The 14,573-nt window shown below is 44.0% G+C and overlaps 1 protein-coding gene and 1 long non-coding RNA gene across 3 annotated transcripts in view; one reads left to right on the forward strand and one right to left on the reverse strand.

The window, feature by feature from the left end:
• Window positions 1-14,573, forward strand: part of LOC146812896 (uncharacterized) — a 395,123-nt gene that overhangs the window by 336,759 nt on the left and 43,791 nt on the right. The window lies entirely within an intron of this gene.
• The window catches only part of LOC146812897 (ovostatin-like), a 433,862-nt gene that overhangs the window by 220,273 nt on the left and 199,016 nt on the right, over window positions 1-14,573 (reverse strand). For both annotated transcript variants that reach the window (XM_085619963.1, XM_085619962.1), the window contains exon 15: window positions 4,749-4,901. In XM_085619963.1, coding sequence (XP_085476089.1) covers window positions 4,749-4,901 — 153 coding nt within the window. The remainder of the gene's footprint in view (window positions 1-4,748; window positions 4,902-14,573) is intronic.

Here is a 14,573-nt window from a genome sequence, read left to right on the forward strand (position 1 = left end):
TATTAAAAGGGCTGAGGAATTTGGCCGTTTTTCTGGGTATGAAATTAACCCTGGAAAAACAGAAATTATGGCATGGAACATCGCCAGTGAACATCTGAAGACGACTTCCTCCATGAGATACCTTGGCATTTGGGTAACACAAGATATTGAAAATATCGCACAAAGCAATTTAGACCGGGTATTTAAGGATTGTCGGAAGCTCTTAAAATCATGGGCCCATCTCCAACTTTCTATCATTGGGAGGGTAAACCTCATTAAAATGTCTATTCTGCCCAAATACATATTTCTCTTTAATACTATCCCTTTGGTTTTTGACTCTAAAATCTTGAATAGATGTCAGAAAGAGATAAATTCTTTTATTTGGAACTATAGAACTACCAGGCTTGCATGGAAAAAGCTGAGGAGGAGAAGAGAGAAGGGGGGGCTGGCACTCCCAGACCTAGAATATTACGCATGGGCTTTTATGTTTTCGTATTCAAGGATGCTCTTGAAGTCTCCATCTAATATTTCATTGGGCCTAATGTATAACGCAATGCTAGTTGGTGCGGACCTACCATTAGATGGATTTTTGTTTAAATATGGAGACCAAAAATTCTTCAAAAAGGTGAAATTAAAAATCTTAAAATCTTTGGCTAAGGCCTGGGCATCGGTTAGGAAGAACCTGGGGCTTTCTTATTATTCCAACTATGTACCAATTTGAGACTCCCCAGGCCTACCGGCCTGGCTGAAAGACCGATTGGCCACACCTTTGAGGGATGCAGGAATTGTAAGGTGGGGGGAACTTCTGTTAGATGGTGATATTATATCTTGGGACGATCTGCAGGGTAAGGTCGGATCAGGATTGGTAAGATTTAAGTATATACAACTTGTAAGCTGGGTCAGGGCTCTTGGCGAAAAAGGGGGTCCTTTGGAGGCTATTAGCAACTTGGAACAACTACTGGTAGAGCGGCAAAGGGGGTGTAAAGAGGTTACCTTGTGGTACTGGAGTTTGCTCGAAGATATCGATGGCGAATTCACCCTCCCTGGAGATCTTTGGGGAGAAGATTTGGACTATCATTGCAAAGAGGACTGGATTAAATCTTTTTCCATACTATACAAAATTGTGAAACCTGCATGGTTTAGACGGAATCATCTTTTCACAGTACATCGGGCCTACCTCTCCCCATTAAGGCTTTCAAAGTACCAGCAAAATAAAAAGTGCAATAAATGCAATCTTCCCAATGCATCAGATATTCACATGTTTAAAGATTGCCCCTCCATCGCCCGGTTTTGGGATGAAGTAATAACATCGCTGAATTCCATTCTAGATGCCAACCTGATTCTCACCTTGCCATTGATAGTTTTTGGCTTAGACTCCAATATTACGGGCCAGGCCAGACTCTTTTTATTCTATGCAATACTCCTGGCTAGAAGACAGATTTGTAAAGTCTGGGTCGACCCATCTGTGCCTCAGCATGCTGGCTGGATGACGTCCCTGATCGAGACATCAAAGGTGGACTTAGCCAGGCCAGGTAACAAAGGTAATCGAGCATTCTGGGACATCTTGATTCATCGCAGATAGGGCGTCGGGGTTTTTTTTTTTTTCCCGGGTCCAATGATTATGCCTAAATAAACTCCAAGGATCTGGGGTCTCCAATCTCCGGTTTTTCTCCATTTAGATCCTATAGCTGGTATTAAATCCAGTCGGGATGTGTCTCCTTTTCTGGCTTATCATCATCCGCCAATATGTCATCGTGCTTAGGCTCGGTTGAGGAATTAATCATGTCTTCTACCGGAGGGCACGCTAGGTGGTCGGTGTACGCAGAGAATGTGGGATATGGCAAATGAGGACATAAAAAAAAGTTTAAAAAATATATGTTAACTGACATATCTCCTGCCTAGCTATAAGAAAGGGTAGGTTGAAAAAAACGAGTTACAATTAGATTAACTTATAATAAAAGTGCCAAATGCAAGCATGGTTAATACACGATATACAGAAAGCGCTACATGTAACATAGAATATTTCCCCCCCCAAAAACACTGAAATATTCGAAAAAAAAATGTCATTAACACAGCGCATACAGTTTGCGCTACATCTGAATGAAAAAAATATTTATAATGCTAGATATATAACAGTACTTAGGGTAAACAAAATGTACCAAAACAAAATGTAAACAAATACAGCAGAAATAACCTCAATTTGCTTTATACACCGCATAAATTTAACACTTAATATGTGAAAAAGTTTGGTTACAATAGTATTTTGAGCACTAATTACTATATAAAAATTTACCAAAGTAAATCTTAACTTATTCCTCACTTTTTTACCATTTCTATAAATATAATATTGGCGATGCAGCGCACGAAACGAAATTCGTTTTATTATTTATTTTCGTAACTTACCTGAAATCGGCCGTATGCCGTATTTTGCAACCCCCCACCCTGCCCCTCCTCTCTGCCACGTCACTGCCCCACTAACACTCCCTGCGGGGAACAACCTTTACAACGCAACTTTTACAACGCACTACCATTACAACGAAACTATTACAACGCAAAATCTGTTACAACGCATGCCATTACAACGCAAGTCTTTACATCGACTTGCACTAGATGGCGTGCTAACATTAAAAATAGTGTAGTTTACTATCCAAACACCTTCCCTACTGCAACGTGGACTGGAGTTAGAATAGTAAATTACCCTTTTTTAATGTTAGCACGCCATCTACTGCAAGTCGATGTAAAGACTTGCGTTGTAAAGACTTGCGTTGTAACAGATTTTGCGTTGTAAAAAATGCGTTGTAACGGCATGCGTTGTAAAAGCATGCGTTGTAACGTCATACATCCCTCCCTGCACGATCCGCGGCTGCAATTGGTTCTCAAAATAAAAGCACGGTCCTTCAACACAAAAAAGCCATTTCAGCCAAGGAGCTGCAAACACATTATGCATATAAAACTACTACTTGTTCGCAAACACAGTCCGTTGCCGAACATAAAACAAAATAAAGGCTGTTTGATACTGGATGGCAGCTTGAGTGGGCGCTCAGCCCTGAGCCGGGCAGAACCTCTCCAAGGAAGAGGGCAGGAGCTGCTCAGATGCAAAACCAGGGAGATGGGGGGACGGAACTGCTGGGGTTTAGCTGCCAGCTTGAAATGTCTGCCTCTAGGTTGTGGTTCTTACAGGGAAAAAAATTATCCCAAAAATGCCCGGCTGCACTTGGAGAAAATTAAAGTAAACATTGGTAGGCTGCCTGCGCCTTTAGAAGATTTCTGCCTCGGCCTCTCATTAACCATATTCCACAGACACGGCACAGCCCAAACCATTATCAGAACACCCCTGTCGCAGCTGGTCTTTTTCCGGCTTAGGAAGACGTAGGATGGATGAATGCTGCAAACAAATGCAAGCAGCTACAGGCCTGAAGCACCCACAGTCTAACATGAGCAGGGCAGTATGAAAAGTAATAAAATAGACCCCCTACTAACAGATAAGCCCAACCAAACGTACTGATACTGTACTTAGTCCCTGCTGCCTGTAGGAACAAAGAGTAAAAGGAGGGACTAAGAGGCAGGACTGGCCATTAGCAGGCAAGGATTTTTAAAGGACACTGAAACATACAAATCAAAAGGAGGGGGATGGCTTTGGCTTTTAGTCCACAGAGAAGTATACTAAAGTATACATGAGGTCCTACGCTTACGCTCAACCTAAAAACATGTTTGATTTCACCAAACATAAAATAAATATTCAACCGAATAACGTGCCATCAGGGGCATAGCTAATGATGGTAAACCCAAGGAAGATCTTTGGGGACCCAGGGACTACACTGATTGTGACTGTTTTTTAATACCCACAAGGGGAGTAAGGTGCCCATTTCTGCCTTGTTCTTACTTTTTGGATGGACATGATTAACCGTGCCTACAGCTCTGTACTGAAACATTTCAAACTCGGGCTCCCTGTCAATCTGTCCGGGTGCCTTCTTAACCACAGACAGCTGCACAGACAGCGCCCTGCCAGCAGTGCCTCGGCCCACACAGCCTGCTGCAGTCTTGCAGATGGACAGTGCCTCCTGAGGCAGTGAGGGGGTCTCCCGTACATCAGCAAGGATGGGGTACTCGGGGGTATGGCATTATTTCTGACTCAATGCCTTTTCGGGGTGTTGCAATAATTCTGACATAATGACTTACTAGGAGGGTTGTCTGGAGATCTTCCTAGTGCTGCCTAAACCTGCCAATAAAATTAAAACTCTCTCTCCTATGACCTTTCCTTGTCTTCCCTTTGTTGAGTTAGGTGAGAGTTGGAAACCAAGGAGAGGCAGCTGAGTTTTTAGCATCTTCCTTCAGAAGGTGGAAAGTAACCCCTATGTGGACTCATCTGACTTATGCACCATGAAATGTCTGAATGCCAGAAATAGGAGAGCTCTTTCCATCATGAGTGACAGTTACAAGCACCCAATGGCTTATTTTCGTCGTCTGGGCAGCTTGTGAATGACCCTTGACAACAAACAGCCAACAGATGGGGTGGCCAACCTTCTGCCCTCTCTGTTGCTGTAGATAAGGTATTAGCTCTGCAGGACAGGTTGTGGTGCCTCAAGCCAGACCTAGAAAGAGGCAGGGGATTGAGCGATGAGGTGAGAGAGTGCTAGAGATGAAGAAGGCCAGCAGAAGGAAGAAGTTCCAAGAGGTCCCCATGAGGCTCCAGTACATCTCACCCAGGAGAAGGTGCCACCTTCATAGGAAAAGGACGGAAGCAAGTAAAGAGCAAAGAAGGGCCTTACCATGTTTTTCCAGGTCAAGCCATTGTTGGGGCTCAGGATGTTCACACCTGCATCCTTGGCAGAGAAAGCGCAGGTGGACCCTGGCGCGGCCTCAATGGTGATGCTGACGTTCGAGCCGGGACGGACCTTCTCTGGAGAGAACGTGACGTTAACCTGCGACCAGGTGATAAAAGAGGTCAGTGAAAGCGTAAACATCCAGGATGGCACATGGGTAACACATGGGAAATACAAAAGGGGCTTACCTCACTAATTGGTACAGGCATTCATACATGCTCAACACACATCGACAAATTGGTCCATCACCCGCTATTTCATGAATTTAAGGGAAAAAGTACTAAAAATCAAAAGGTTCAAGCGATTTACTATATCTCAACAAGTGCAGATTTTTCCCTAAAACATTTCAGCAGAATATCTACTTTTTGTTTATTTCATTAGACATATTGATGCACTGTGGGCATAGCTACTTTACACCAGAGAATGCGCGTTAAAACAGGGAAGGATGTGTATATAGCAAGTGAAGAGGCAGATGAAGAATGTTATCATAAAGGGATCCCTTCGAAGATTCCCTAAAACATAGCAGCCCTGATGGAGACGGATTACGAATTAATTGCACATTAGTGTACTTAACAATTCTGTCCCCTTCATCTCATACAATGACACTAGTTACCTTTTTAATTAGCAATTACAACTTTTTCCACATTCATAAAAGCAATATCATTTTTTTTCTTCAAAATCCTAACAAATATTAAAAGAAAATTCGGATTGTTTTCTATTTATTTATTACATTGCGCGCGCTGCAACGCCAAATCGGCGATGCAGCACGCAATGTCATTCGTTTTATTTCTTTCTTTCTTTACTCAACTTCGGTCGTCCGTATGCCGGAGTTTACTACCCCCGCCCAACAGCACTCCCTCGAGGAGCCGCTACTGTTTAAACGACAGCTGTGTAAAACATTGAAAACTATGTCAAAGGCACTAAACTGTTGTTTTAATATTGAATGGCATCTTTAGACAAAAAATAAGGACCATTCTCATTCATTTATTGACGAGGGGGAATGCTACCTGGTCCAGCGTGCTCCTGGCATGTTTTTGTGGTTTGTGGGGTCCAAGGGATACTCCAGTAATCCATTTCCCAAAAATAAGGGTATTACGTAGAGCCCCCTACAGACCAATCACCATAATCTGACCTTTTATTTTAATGATTAAACACCTTTGATATGATATACGATGGTGGCTTAGTGGACTAATGCATCCTCCGTAGGGGCCTGCGTTTGACTTCATGGTCACAGGTATAAATCCCTCAGTCCCACTCAGCATTTTATCCTTCTGAGGTCGATAGAAATGAGTACCATTGAGTTTGGTAACAATAAACATCTGTTATTCAGTGCGAAGATATCCTTCTAGGTGAACGTGCACTTTACAAATACCCATTTTGTTATATTCGTTGTTTCATAAGATAACAGCTCTTGTGATCCAGTCACCCTACGACAAACCAACACTGGCTCAACGAGACACGGAGTACCGACGGAGAGAGCGGTGCCCCCTTCCTGAGCGGTCGCCAGGCAGAGGTGGGATTGTGTACCCAGCAGCTGCGGGTAAACTCTTCCTATTCGTAACAGATGTACTGATGACAGAGTCTGTTTTTGTATCCTTTTTTGTTCTATCACTTATACACTTTTCGCAGCAGCACCAACATAGGTCCTGATGAAATCCTCGCCCACGATTGGGCTTCATGGCTGAAACATGTTGACCCCTATTTTTCACTTCACCAAAGCGGTTTAAATCGATACCGCTGGTGCACTGTTTTTAATCCTGGCAGTGGGTGTTTAGAAATAAATCGTTGACTGTATGCCCCCTAGCTAGTCTTAATTGCACCTTCCTCACATCATTGTTTCTTTGCGCTGCGCACTCACTCACACAGTTTGCTCTTCATGTGTGGATTTAGTATATCCTTTTTAAATAAAAAAAAACACCCCTGAGCTCCTCTCTCTCAGTGAGGGGGTTGTAGCTCTTAAAGGAACTAGGTGTTTCCTTTTAGAGGAGAATCCCTATGATGAAGCATGTCACCTATGGTGAGTGAGGGATTTTGTCCTAAAAAGGGAAATGCCCACGGCTATTGCTGTGGTGTGTAGCCTTTGATTCTGTGTTGATACTGTTACAATCATTCAGTAGTGGTTCACCACATATTTAGATTATTTTGTTGTTTAGACCCAAGGATTTCGTACTGTGTTATAAGTAACTGCTGGGGAATAACTCCTGTGTGGTCTTTAAAATTTCCCTAGGACCCTCCTGTTTTCAACCTGTTTTTGTTTGATAATAAATCCCGCAGTCCCACTCAGCCTTTTATCCTTCTGAGGGCAATAGAAATGAGTACCATTAAGTTTGGTAACAATAAACATCTGTTATTCAGTGCCAAGATATCCTTCTAGGTAAACGTGCACTTTAAAAATACACAATTTGTTATGTTCAGTGTTTCATAAGATAACAGCTCTTGTTATCCAGTTACCCAGTGACGAACCAACGTCACATAGCGAAAAGAAGATGGGCAGAGAACCCTCACATAGAGTTGCTTTACAGCTCATTTTCAAGAAGCCCTGCACCTCTATAAAACCCCTTACCAGGTTTGTATCATTCCCAGATCACAGGGTGCTGCTTCAAAAGCCTGTATTTGTTAGAAGGGAGCGAGCCAACACATTAACAGGAAGAACCGTGCCAAGAGTCTGGCTTGGCTCTAAGAGCTCATGCATGAGCTCAGCCTTGGGAATATTATTGTGCAACAAATGTCACGTTAGAACATGGTAAGGTGTAGTTGAAATTCAATGAGTCTATTCATTTAACACATCGACACGTTTCAGCTTACTATATCACAATTTAACTCTGCATTGAGAATTGGAAGTACGTTAAACAATATTAAGTAAATAACGTAGCAACAGTAACATGCAGAAATTACAGATATCATTAAACGAGGATTAAAAGTGTGTTTAAAATGCACTAAATGTAGTATGGAGTTATACTTGTATATGTTAGGCCTAAACTGCTGATGCAGTAAAATGTTTACATTGACCTGACCAAGATACTGAAAGTGCACAATAGAAAATGGTATTTCACTGACCTTCCCATAGACATGTATTTAATGAATAGAAAGTCATTTAGCTAATGTTTCTATTTCCACAATGATCGTTGTTAAATGTTTTAAGTAAAATATATACTTTAGAATGAGAGAGATGAAGTTTCCTCATGGGCAAGTAGTTTTACTACGAGAATGACTGCCAAGAAAGTTATACAGAACATTACTAGTTGATAAGTTTATAATGAATTTGTGTAGACCTATTGTGAGCTTATGATGGTAATGAGTTTTTATAGCACGCACTGCTACCTAAAGGCATCCCAGTGATAAGACGAGGAACATTACTGTTCCTTGAAGAGCATTTAAAGATGATTGGCTGGCTGAAGAGAGAAGGCTCTGCGAGTTGCAACTTTGAACATGTGTGATGGCTATATTATTACATGTTCCTAGAGTAGGTTCAGAGTACTTTAATTCTCCCTTTCATGCAACAGACCCTTGATGGTTTTTGTTTGAGCCTTTCTTCATTAGAAGTTCAGCTTTTGATATCTGGTTTATAGAGAAGCTTATGCTCTCACTCTCTCATTCTAATTAAGGACTCTCCGTGGGGGGTTCTGATTGATGCCTTTCTTCCTCATATACAGTAGACATTCTTTCCTTTATGGAACACACTTAATGCTTTTATTGATATTGATGAACTAATATGATGATCGTAAAGTGCTGGTTGCAATGAAGACCAGATATTAAATGACAGACCAATAAAACTCTTTTTTTTTTTAAATCTTTTATTTTGATTTTAGCATATAGCATAACAGTACACAGTAACTATATAGCAGGTCACACATTTTGATAAAGAACAGTTACTGAAATCGTCTAATGCATGAGGCAATAAATATATTCTTCTGGTATTACATACACTTGTGACAAATTACTCATACAGGTGTGGTATCTGTAAGCATATTTTGAACATCAGATGCACAATTCAGCCTTGGTCCATAATAACCTATTCACATACTTTGCAGAACCCTTGCCCCACATTATCCAGTAGTAACAGCACCGGACATGTGTTTTCAGGGTGTCAGGAGTAACAGGAGGCCTCACAGATCCGTCATGTGCTAGTGGTGGGATTGGTGTCCACTTCATCTGAATCCCGCTGAAGAAGGTAGCCTTGTAGAGGTCCCCATATGTCTTTAGGTCTGGACGCCCTAGGAAGTATTTCCGCATATGTAGTTGTTTGTTCCTGACACTATAGTAAATCTGCCAGCCAATCTTTGAATTTGGGGGCCGCCCCCTACCCCATGTGCAGGCCACCCTATGTTTGGCGAGTAATAGTGATATGGCTAGAAGTTTCTGATATGGCTTGGGAATCTGTGCAGTATAGCTCTGGAGAGCCATCATAGGGTCTCTCTCCAGTGTGGTATTTATCATTTTCCCAAGCACCTCGTAGACCTGTTCCCAGAACTCCTGTATTGCGGGACACTCCCATGCCAGGTGTAAAAAACCCGCCCCTGCCTTGCCACATCTATGACATCTATCATGATCTTGCAATTTAAAGTGGTATTTTTTTGCAGGTGTGTAATATAAGCGTTGCAGGAATTTATAATGTATCACCCGCAATCTGCAACTGGCAGATATTTGTGATGTTTGTGTACAGCACTAGTCCCATTGTTCATCAGCCATCTCCTGCCCCAGCTCCTCATCCCAATGCCTGCGGGCTGGACTAGGGGTTGTCTCCTGTTGAGCACTATGCACTTATAAAGGCCTGCCACTAGGTGTTTCCCGTCTGTGGATCCCAGCATCTTATGCAACGGGGCAAGGCTTGCTGGCTCTCTAGGAAAATCCAGAAGAACTGCTCTGATCCCTTGTCTCAGTTGCACATAAAGGAATATGTCTAGTGGAGTGGGTTGTATCCCCTGAAATAAGTTTTCCGAGGAACTGAACGTTCCCTCATGAAATAAGTCTCCCCATGCATTGATATGTATACGTTAAGTTCTGAAACCCCTTTTCCTGTAGCATGGACACCGCGGGATGATATATTAGTGACAGCCGCGAGGAGTATAAGAGTGGCACAGAGAGGCTATCGGCTTTACGATTCCAGGCATCTACTGTACTGGTAACTGTGGTGGGCGGTGTTGCTCATGTGCGGCTGGGACCGTGTATGATGCCATTTAGTGGTATAGTGTCTGCAAGCCAATCTTCGGTAGCTATCTGTGGCATATATCTAGGGGGTAGATCCAGTAATATGCATAATGGGCTTGCGCGCTTAAATAATAGACTTCAAAGTCTGGAATGTCAAACCCACCGTGTTCGTACGGCCTGGTGAGGGTTGTACATTTAAGCAGTGGTTGTTTTCCTCCCCAGAGCAGTCTGGTCAATTCAGCGCGTAGGGTTTTTGAAACAAAAGGTCCTGGATGATAGGGTATATTTAAGAAAAGGTATAGGAATTGTGGAAGCACAATCATTTTTATAAGGGAGGACCGGCCTGCCATTGACCGAGGCAAAGAGATCCAGCGCGTGACATTGCTGTTAAGCCTTGTGATAGCTGTACCATAGTTAAGCTGGATCGTATCTTCCCTGTCCCTGGTCACCTGTATGCCTAGATTTCGAAGGTCTGTGTCGCACCACTCCAATGGAAAGTCAAGTTGGAATTTGGGGACTGCTGGTGTAAGAGGAAAGACGAGATTTCCCCCAATTAATATTAATACTGGACAATTGATCAAACACTATAAACTCTCGCAACAAGGGTTTGATATTGTGTTGAGGGTCTCTGATAAATAATGTCATATCGTCCGCATATACGGAGATCAAAATTTGGTGCAAGCAGCAGCGGAATGCCTTATCTTGGTGGTGTTGCCAGAGCCTGGAGGCCAGCGGTTCAATTGCTATGGTGAATAAGAGTGGGGACAACGGGCATCCTTGACGGGTGCCCCTCGAGATGGAGAGCATAGGTGACATATTCCCATTAATCAATATTTTAGCTGTGGGTTGATGGTATAACAGTTTAATCCAAGATATAAATAATAGTGGGAATCCCACACGCTGTAACACTCCGAAGAGGTAGTGGCATCCAAGAAAACTGCAGCCAGAGGGAATTCAGGCGCCACTGTCTGAATCAGAGAGAATAGGGTGTGGAGGTTATGGGAGGTGGCTCTACCAGGAACAAAACCTGATTGGTTAGGAAGTATGAGCTTATCCATTAGAAGAGTTAGGCAGTTAGCTAGCACTTTGGCCAATATATTTGTGTCGCAATTGATCAGCGACAACGGGCGAAATGAATCACAAGAGTTGGGAGGTTTTCCGGGTTTTAACAGAGACGTAACCAACGCCTCCCTCATCGAAGGGGGAGTATCCCGACTTCCAGGGATTCCTCATATACTTCCTTGAGGGCCGGCGCCATAATGTGTATGTAGTTCTTATAGAATTCAGCGGGAAGCCCATCTGACCCCGGCGCTTTCCCATTTTTCAGTTGCATAATAGCTTCCCTAATTTCGTCTATTTCGAAAGGCAGACTGAGGAATCCCCGTTGCGCGTCACTTAGCCACCCAAGCGCTACATCCCCCATGAAGTCTTATAGCTCTACTGTTCCGTGTCGTTGTGAGGTGTACAGTGTTTTGTAGTGCGTGGTGAACACATCAAGTATGTTGAGTGTGTCATGATGTATTGGCTCCCCGGGCCCTTCTATCTGTAGCGTATGAGTCGTGAATCGTGGACATCTTGTCACCTCTGCCAGCGATTTTCCCGGTCTTTCCCCATCACCATATTTGCGAGCCACCCAATATCGTCCTTTGAATTTCACCTCCCATGCCGTAGTCTCTTCATATTCCGACAGCTTTTCTCGGAACTCCTTCTGTGCCTGCCCTGACTCTCCTCTCCCCATCCTCCTCTCCAGTTCCATCAGTTTCCGGTCTAGTTTTTGGTTCGTTCTTTGTATGTCCCTAAGTATTCCAAAGTTCTTGGATATACAGTACCCTCTAATTGTGGCTTTAAACGCCTCCCATATTACCTCCACGCTGTCCACTGACCCCTTGTTTCTAACAAAGAAGTCTTTTATTTCTTCTCCCAGTTCAGGTTGAAAGACTGCATCCAACATAGCGTGCGGTTGTAATCACCAGCAAGGGCGGGGCCTATCGTATCTGGGCAGCACAAGTGTTAGCTTCACGGACAATGGTCTGAGAAAGTCCTGGCACGCTGAACAACGTTGCAGATGGTGGAACCCAATCCCCGCGAAAGCAAACTATAGTCAATACGTGCCCAGGTCCACGTGTGTGACGTGAAGTGCGTGCCTTCTTTCCCCGGTGGGTGGATGTAACGCCAGCTATCTATTAAGCCGCCTTCCTCAATGATTCCCAGCATCCCCCCTTGGGAGTTATTATAATGGTGTTTTGCCGGGTTAGACCTATCGTGGGCCAGGTGTAGGGCCACATTGAAATCGCCTCCCCATATTATATGAGTGGATCCAGTGTTGAGTGTTTTCCCCCATGCTGTAGTGAAGAATTCAGGTGTATCTACATTAGGGCCATAGCAGTTTACCAATGTAACCGACTCCCTACCGAGCCGCCCCCACGCTATAACATATCTCCCATGGAGATCTTCTATCGCCCTGCATCATAAACGGTGTCTGCTTTTTTATCAGTATGGCTGTACCTCGGGCATAAGAGGAATAGGAAGCGAAAAGCCTTGTGCCCGCCCACTTGCTGGTGAACGTGTTTGGGAATCTTGGGTTAATGTGTGTTTCTTGTAGGAAAGCTACTTGTATCTGCTGTCTGTCCAAGTATGCCAGAATTTGTCTACGTTTTCTCGGATCCCCTAAGCCCCCGATATTCCACGATAGTACCTTCAGTGTACATTTATCTCCCATAGCCATTACGCCATCCCACACTACAAAATGTATGTAATAGTAATGCGACAATGTTTGATAGTTGTTTGATTAATGAGCCATTATACCTGAATATAGTATACCTGCTAGTGACATCAAAACATATAACTCCCCCCCTCCTCCCCCCACCCACTGAAGCATCCCAATTATGCCAGGTTCATCCATCCCACCCCCTCCCCAGTTTCCGAAATCCCATCTGTTACAATACATGTCTCCAAATTATCCCAGACTAGTTCTGAAATTGAGACAACTGAAAACAAAAACAGATACTTCGAAAGAAAAATAGTGGGGTACACCCTTTTGGGGATGTTCTGCTGGGTGGCCCACGGGTACCTCTCGCCTTTCCAGGTGGCCGGCGTCGCTGACCAAGTTCCTGGGTAAGCTCCGAGGGTGTCCGGCTGCTTCTTTACTGTACGTCCTAGCCAATAAGAATGGCATTTCAGTCATGTTGTGTCCCATGAGCAACAGGAACCTGTTATGGAATCTCCTGCCTTGGTGATATAATGCTTTGTTCATGTGGAACACAGAGGAAATGTCTGTCTGTAATCCGTCATCTGTTCTGGCTAGTTATCATTCCACAGCTGATGCCTGTGCTCCTGGAGATTCGTCTGGTGCAGGCAACATATTTTTTTGTTTCTTGATTTTTTGAGGAAATCTTCTGCTTGCTGAGGTGTAGTGAAGATCGTTTGGGTTCCCTGATGGGTGATGCGAAGTCGAGCTGGATAGAGTAGGGCATAGTCTATTTGGGCCTGTCTCAATTTGTGTTTAACAGAGATAAATTTACGTTGCTCCTCTTGAACGTGCATTGTAAAATCCGGATACATGGTAAAGAGCACCCCTTCATAATGCAATTGTTTTTTCTCTCTGGCCACTCGTAAAAGCTGTATCTCTGTCTCTATAATTTAAGAGGCGCGCGATGATAGGTCTGGGTGTGCTCCCTGGGTGTGGTCTTGGCCCGAGCGAGCGATGAGCCCGTTCTACAATGAAGCGTGGGGACAGGGATTCCGTTCCCACTACCGCTCTGATAAGTTTTTCTACATACGTCCTCCATCTTGCCCGTGTTCGTACTCTCCGGTATTCCCAAACTGCGAATGTTGTATCTTCTGCTGCGCGCCTCTATGTCCACATTCTTGGTTGCTATGATTTTTAACAGCTGATCCATTTGTGTAACTGTTTTTTGCATGTGGGCCGTAGTGTCTTCCGTCTCGGATATTCGCTGTTCGGTATCTTTTATGCGTGTTTCATGCCCTTTGAGTTTGCGAGCTATCGCATCCATACGAGTTGTCAACGTGTCCATCTTGTCTGCAATAGTCGCGAATCCTTGTCGTACCTCCGCGAGCATTGATTTCAGATCTTCACCTGATTCTGCTTGGTGATCCTGTTGTACATGTACACCCTCTGCCCCATTATCTTCTTCTATCGATTGCTGTCGGGTGCTTTTCTTAGCCTCGAACGTGAGTCGTGGTTTGGCGTGTGTCTGTTTTCCCCATTGTGGCACCTAGGACTGTCGAGGGGCACTCCGCGAGGGCAAGAGAAACAAGACAGGTGCTCTGTGTGGATTGCCTTTGTTGTTTTCTGCTTCCTTCTGTTACTACGTGGGGGTTTACATAGAGTATGCGGTCTGATGCTAGATGTTCAACTGCTATACATCCAGCCTGTACGCAGTCACAGTGTGATGGCTACCATAATCGTCCACAGTCTGTCTCCTCCTGCCGGTGCCTGCGAGTGTCTGTGTGTACTCAGTTGACTCTTGTTATTTATATTGGCATTTCTTGTATCTCTATCTGGAGCCGGCCCACGACGTGCTGCGGCAATTTTATCGCACGCAGTGCTGTTTCCCCAGCCTATTCAAATGATCAACACTAGGCACGCGATGCGTCCCTGCT

The sequence above is a fragment of the Triturus cristatus genome, chromosome 7 (assembly GCF_964204655.1).
Source record: "Triturus cristatus chromosome 7, aTriCri1.1, whole genome shotgun sequence".
Lineage (NCBI taxonomy): Eukaryota > Metazoa > Chordata > Amphibia > Caudata > Salamandridae > Triturus > Triturus cristatus.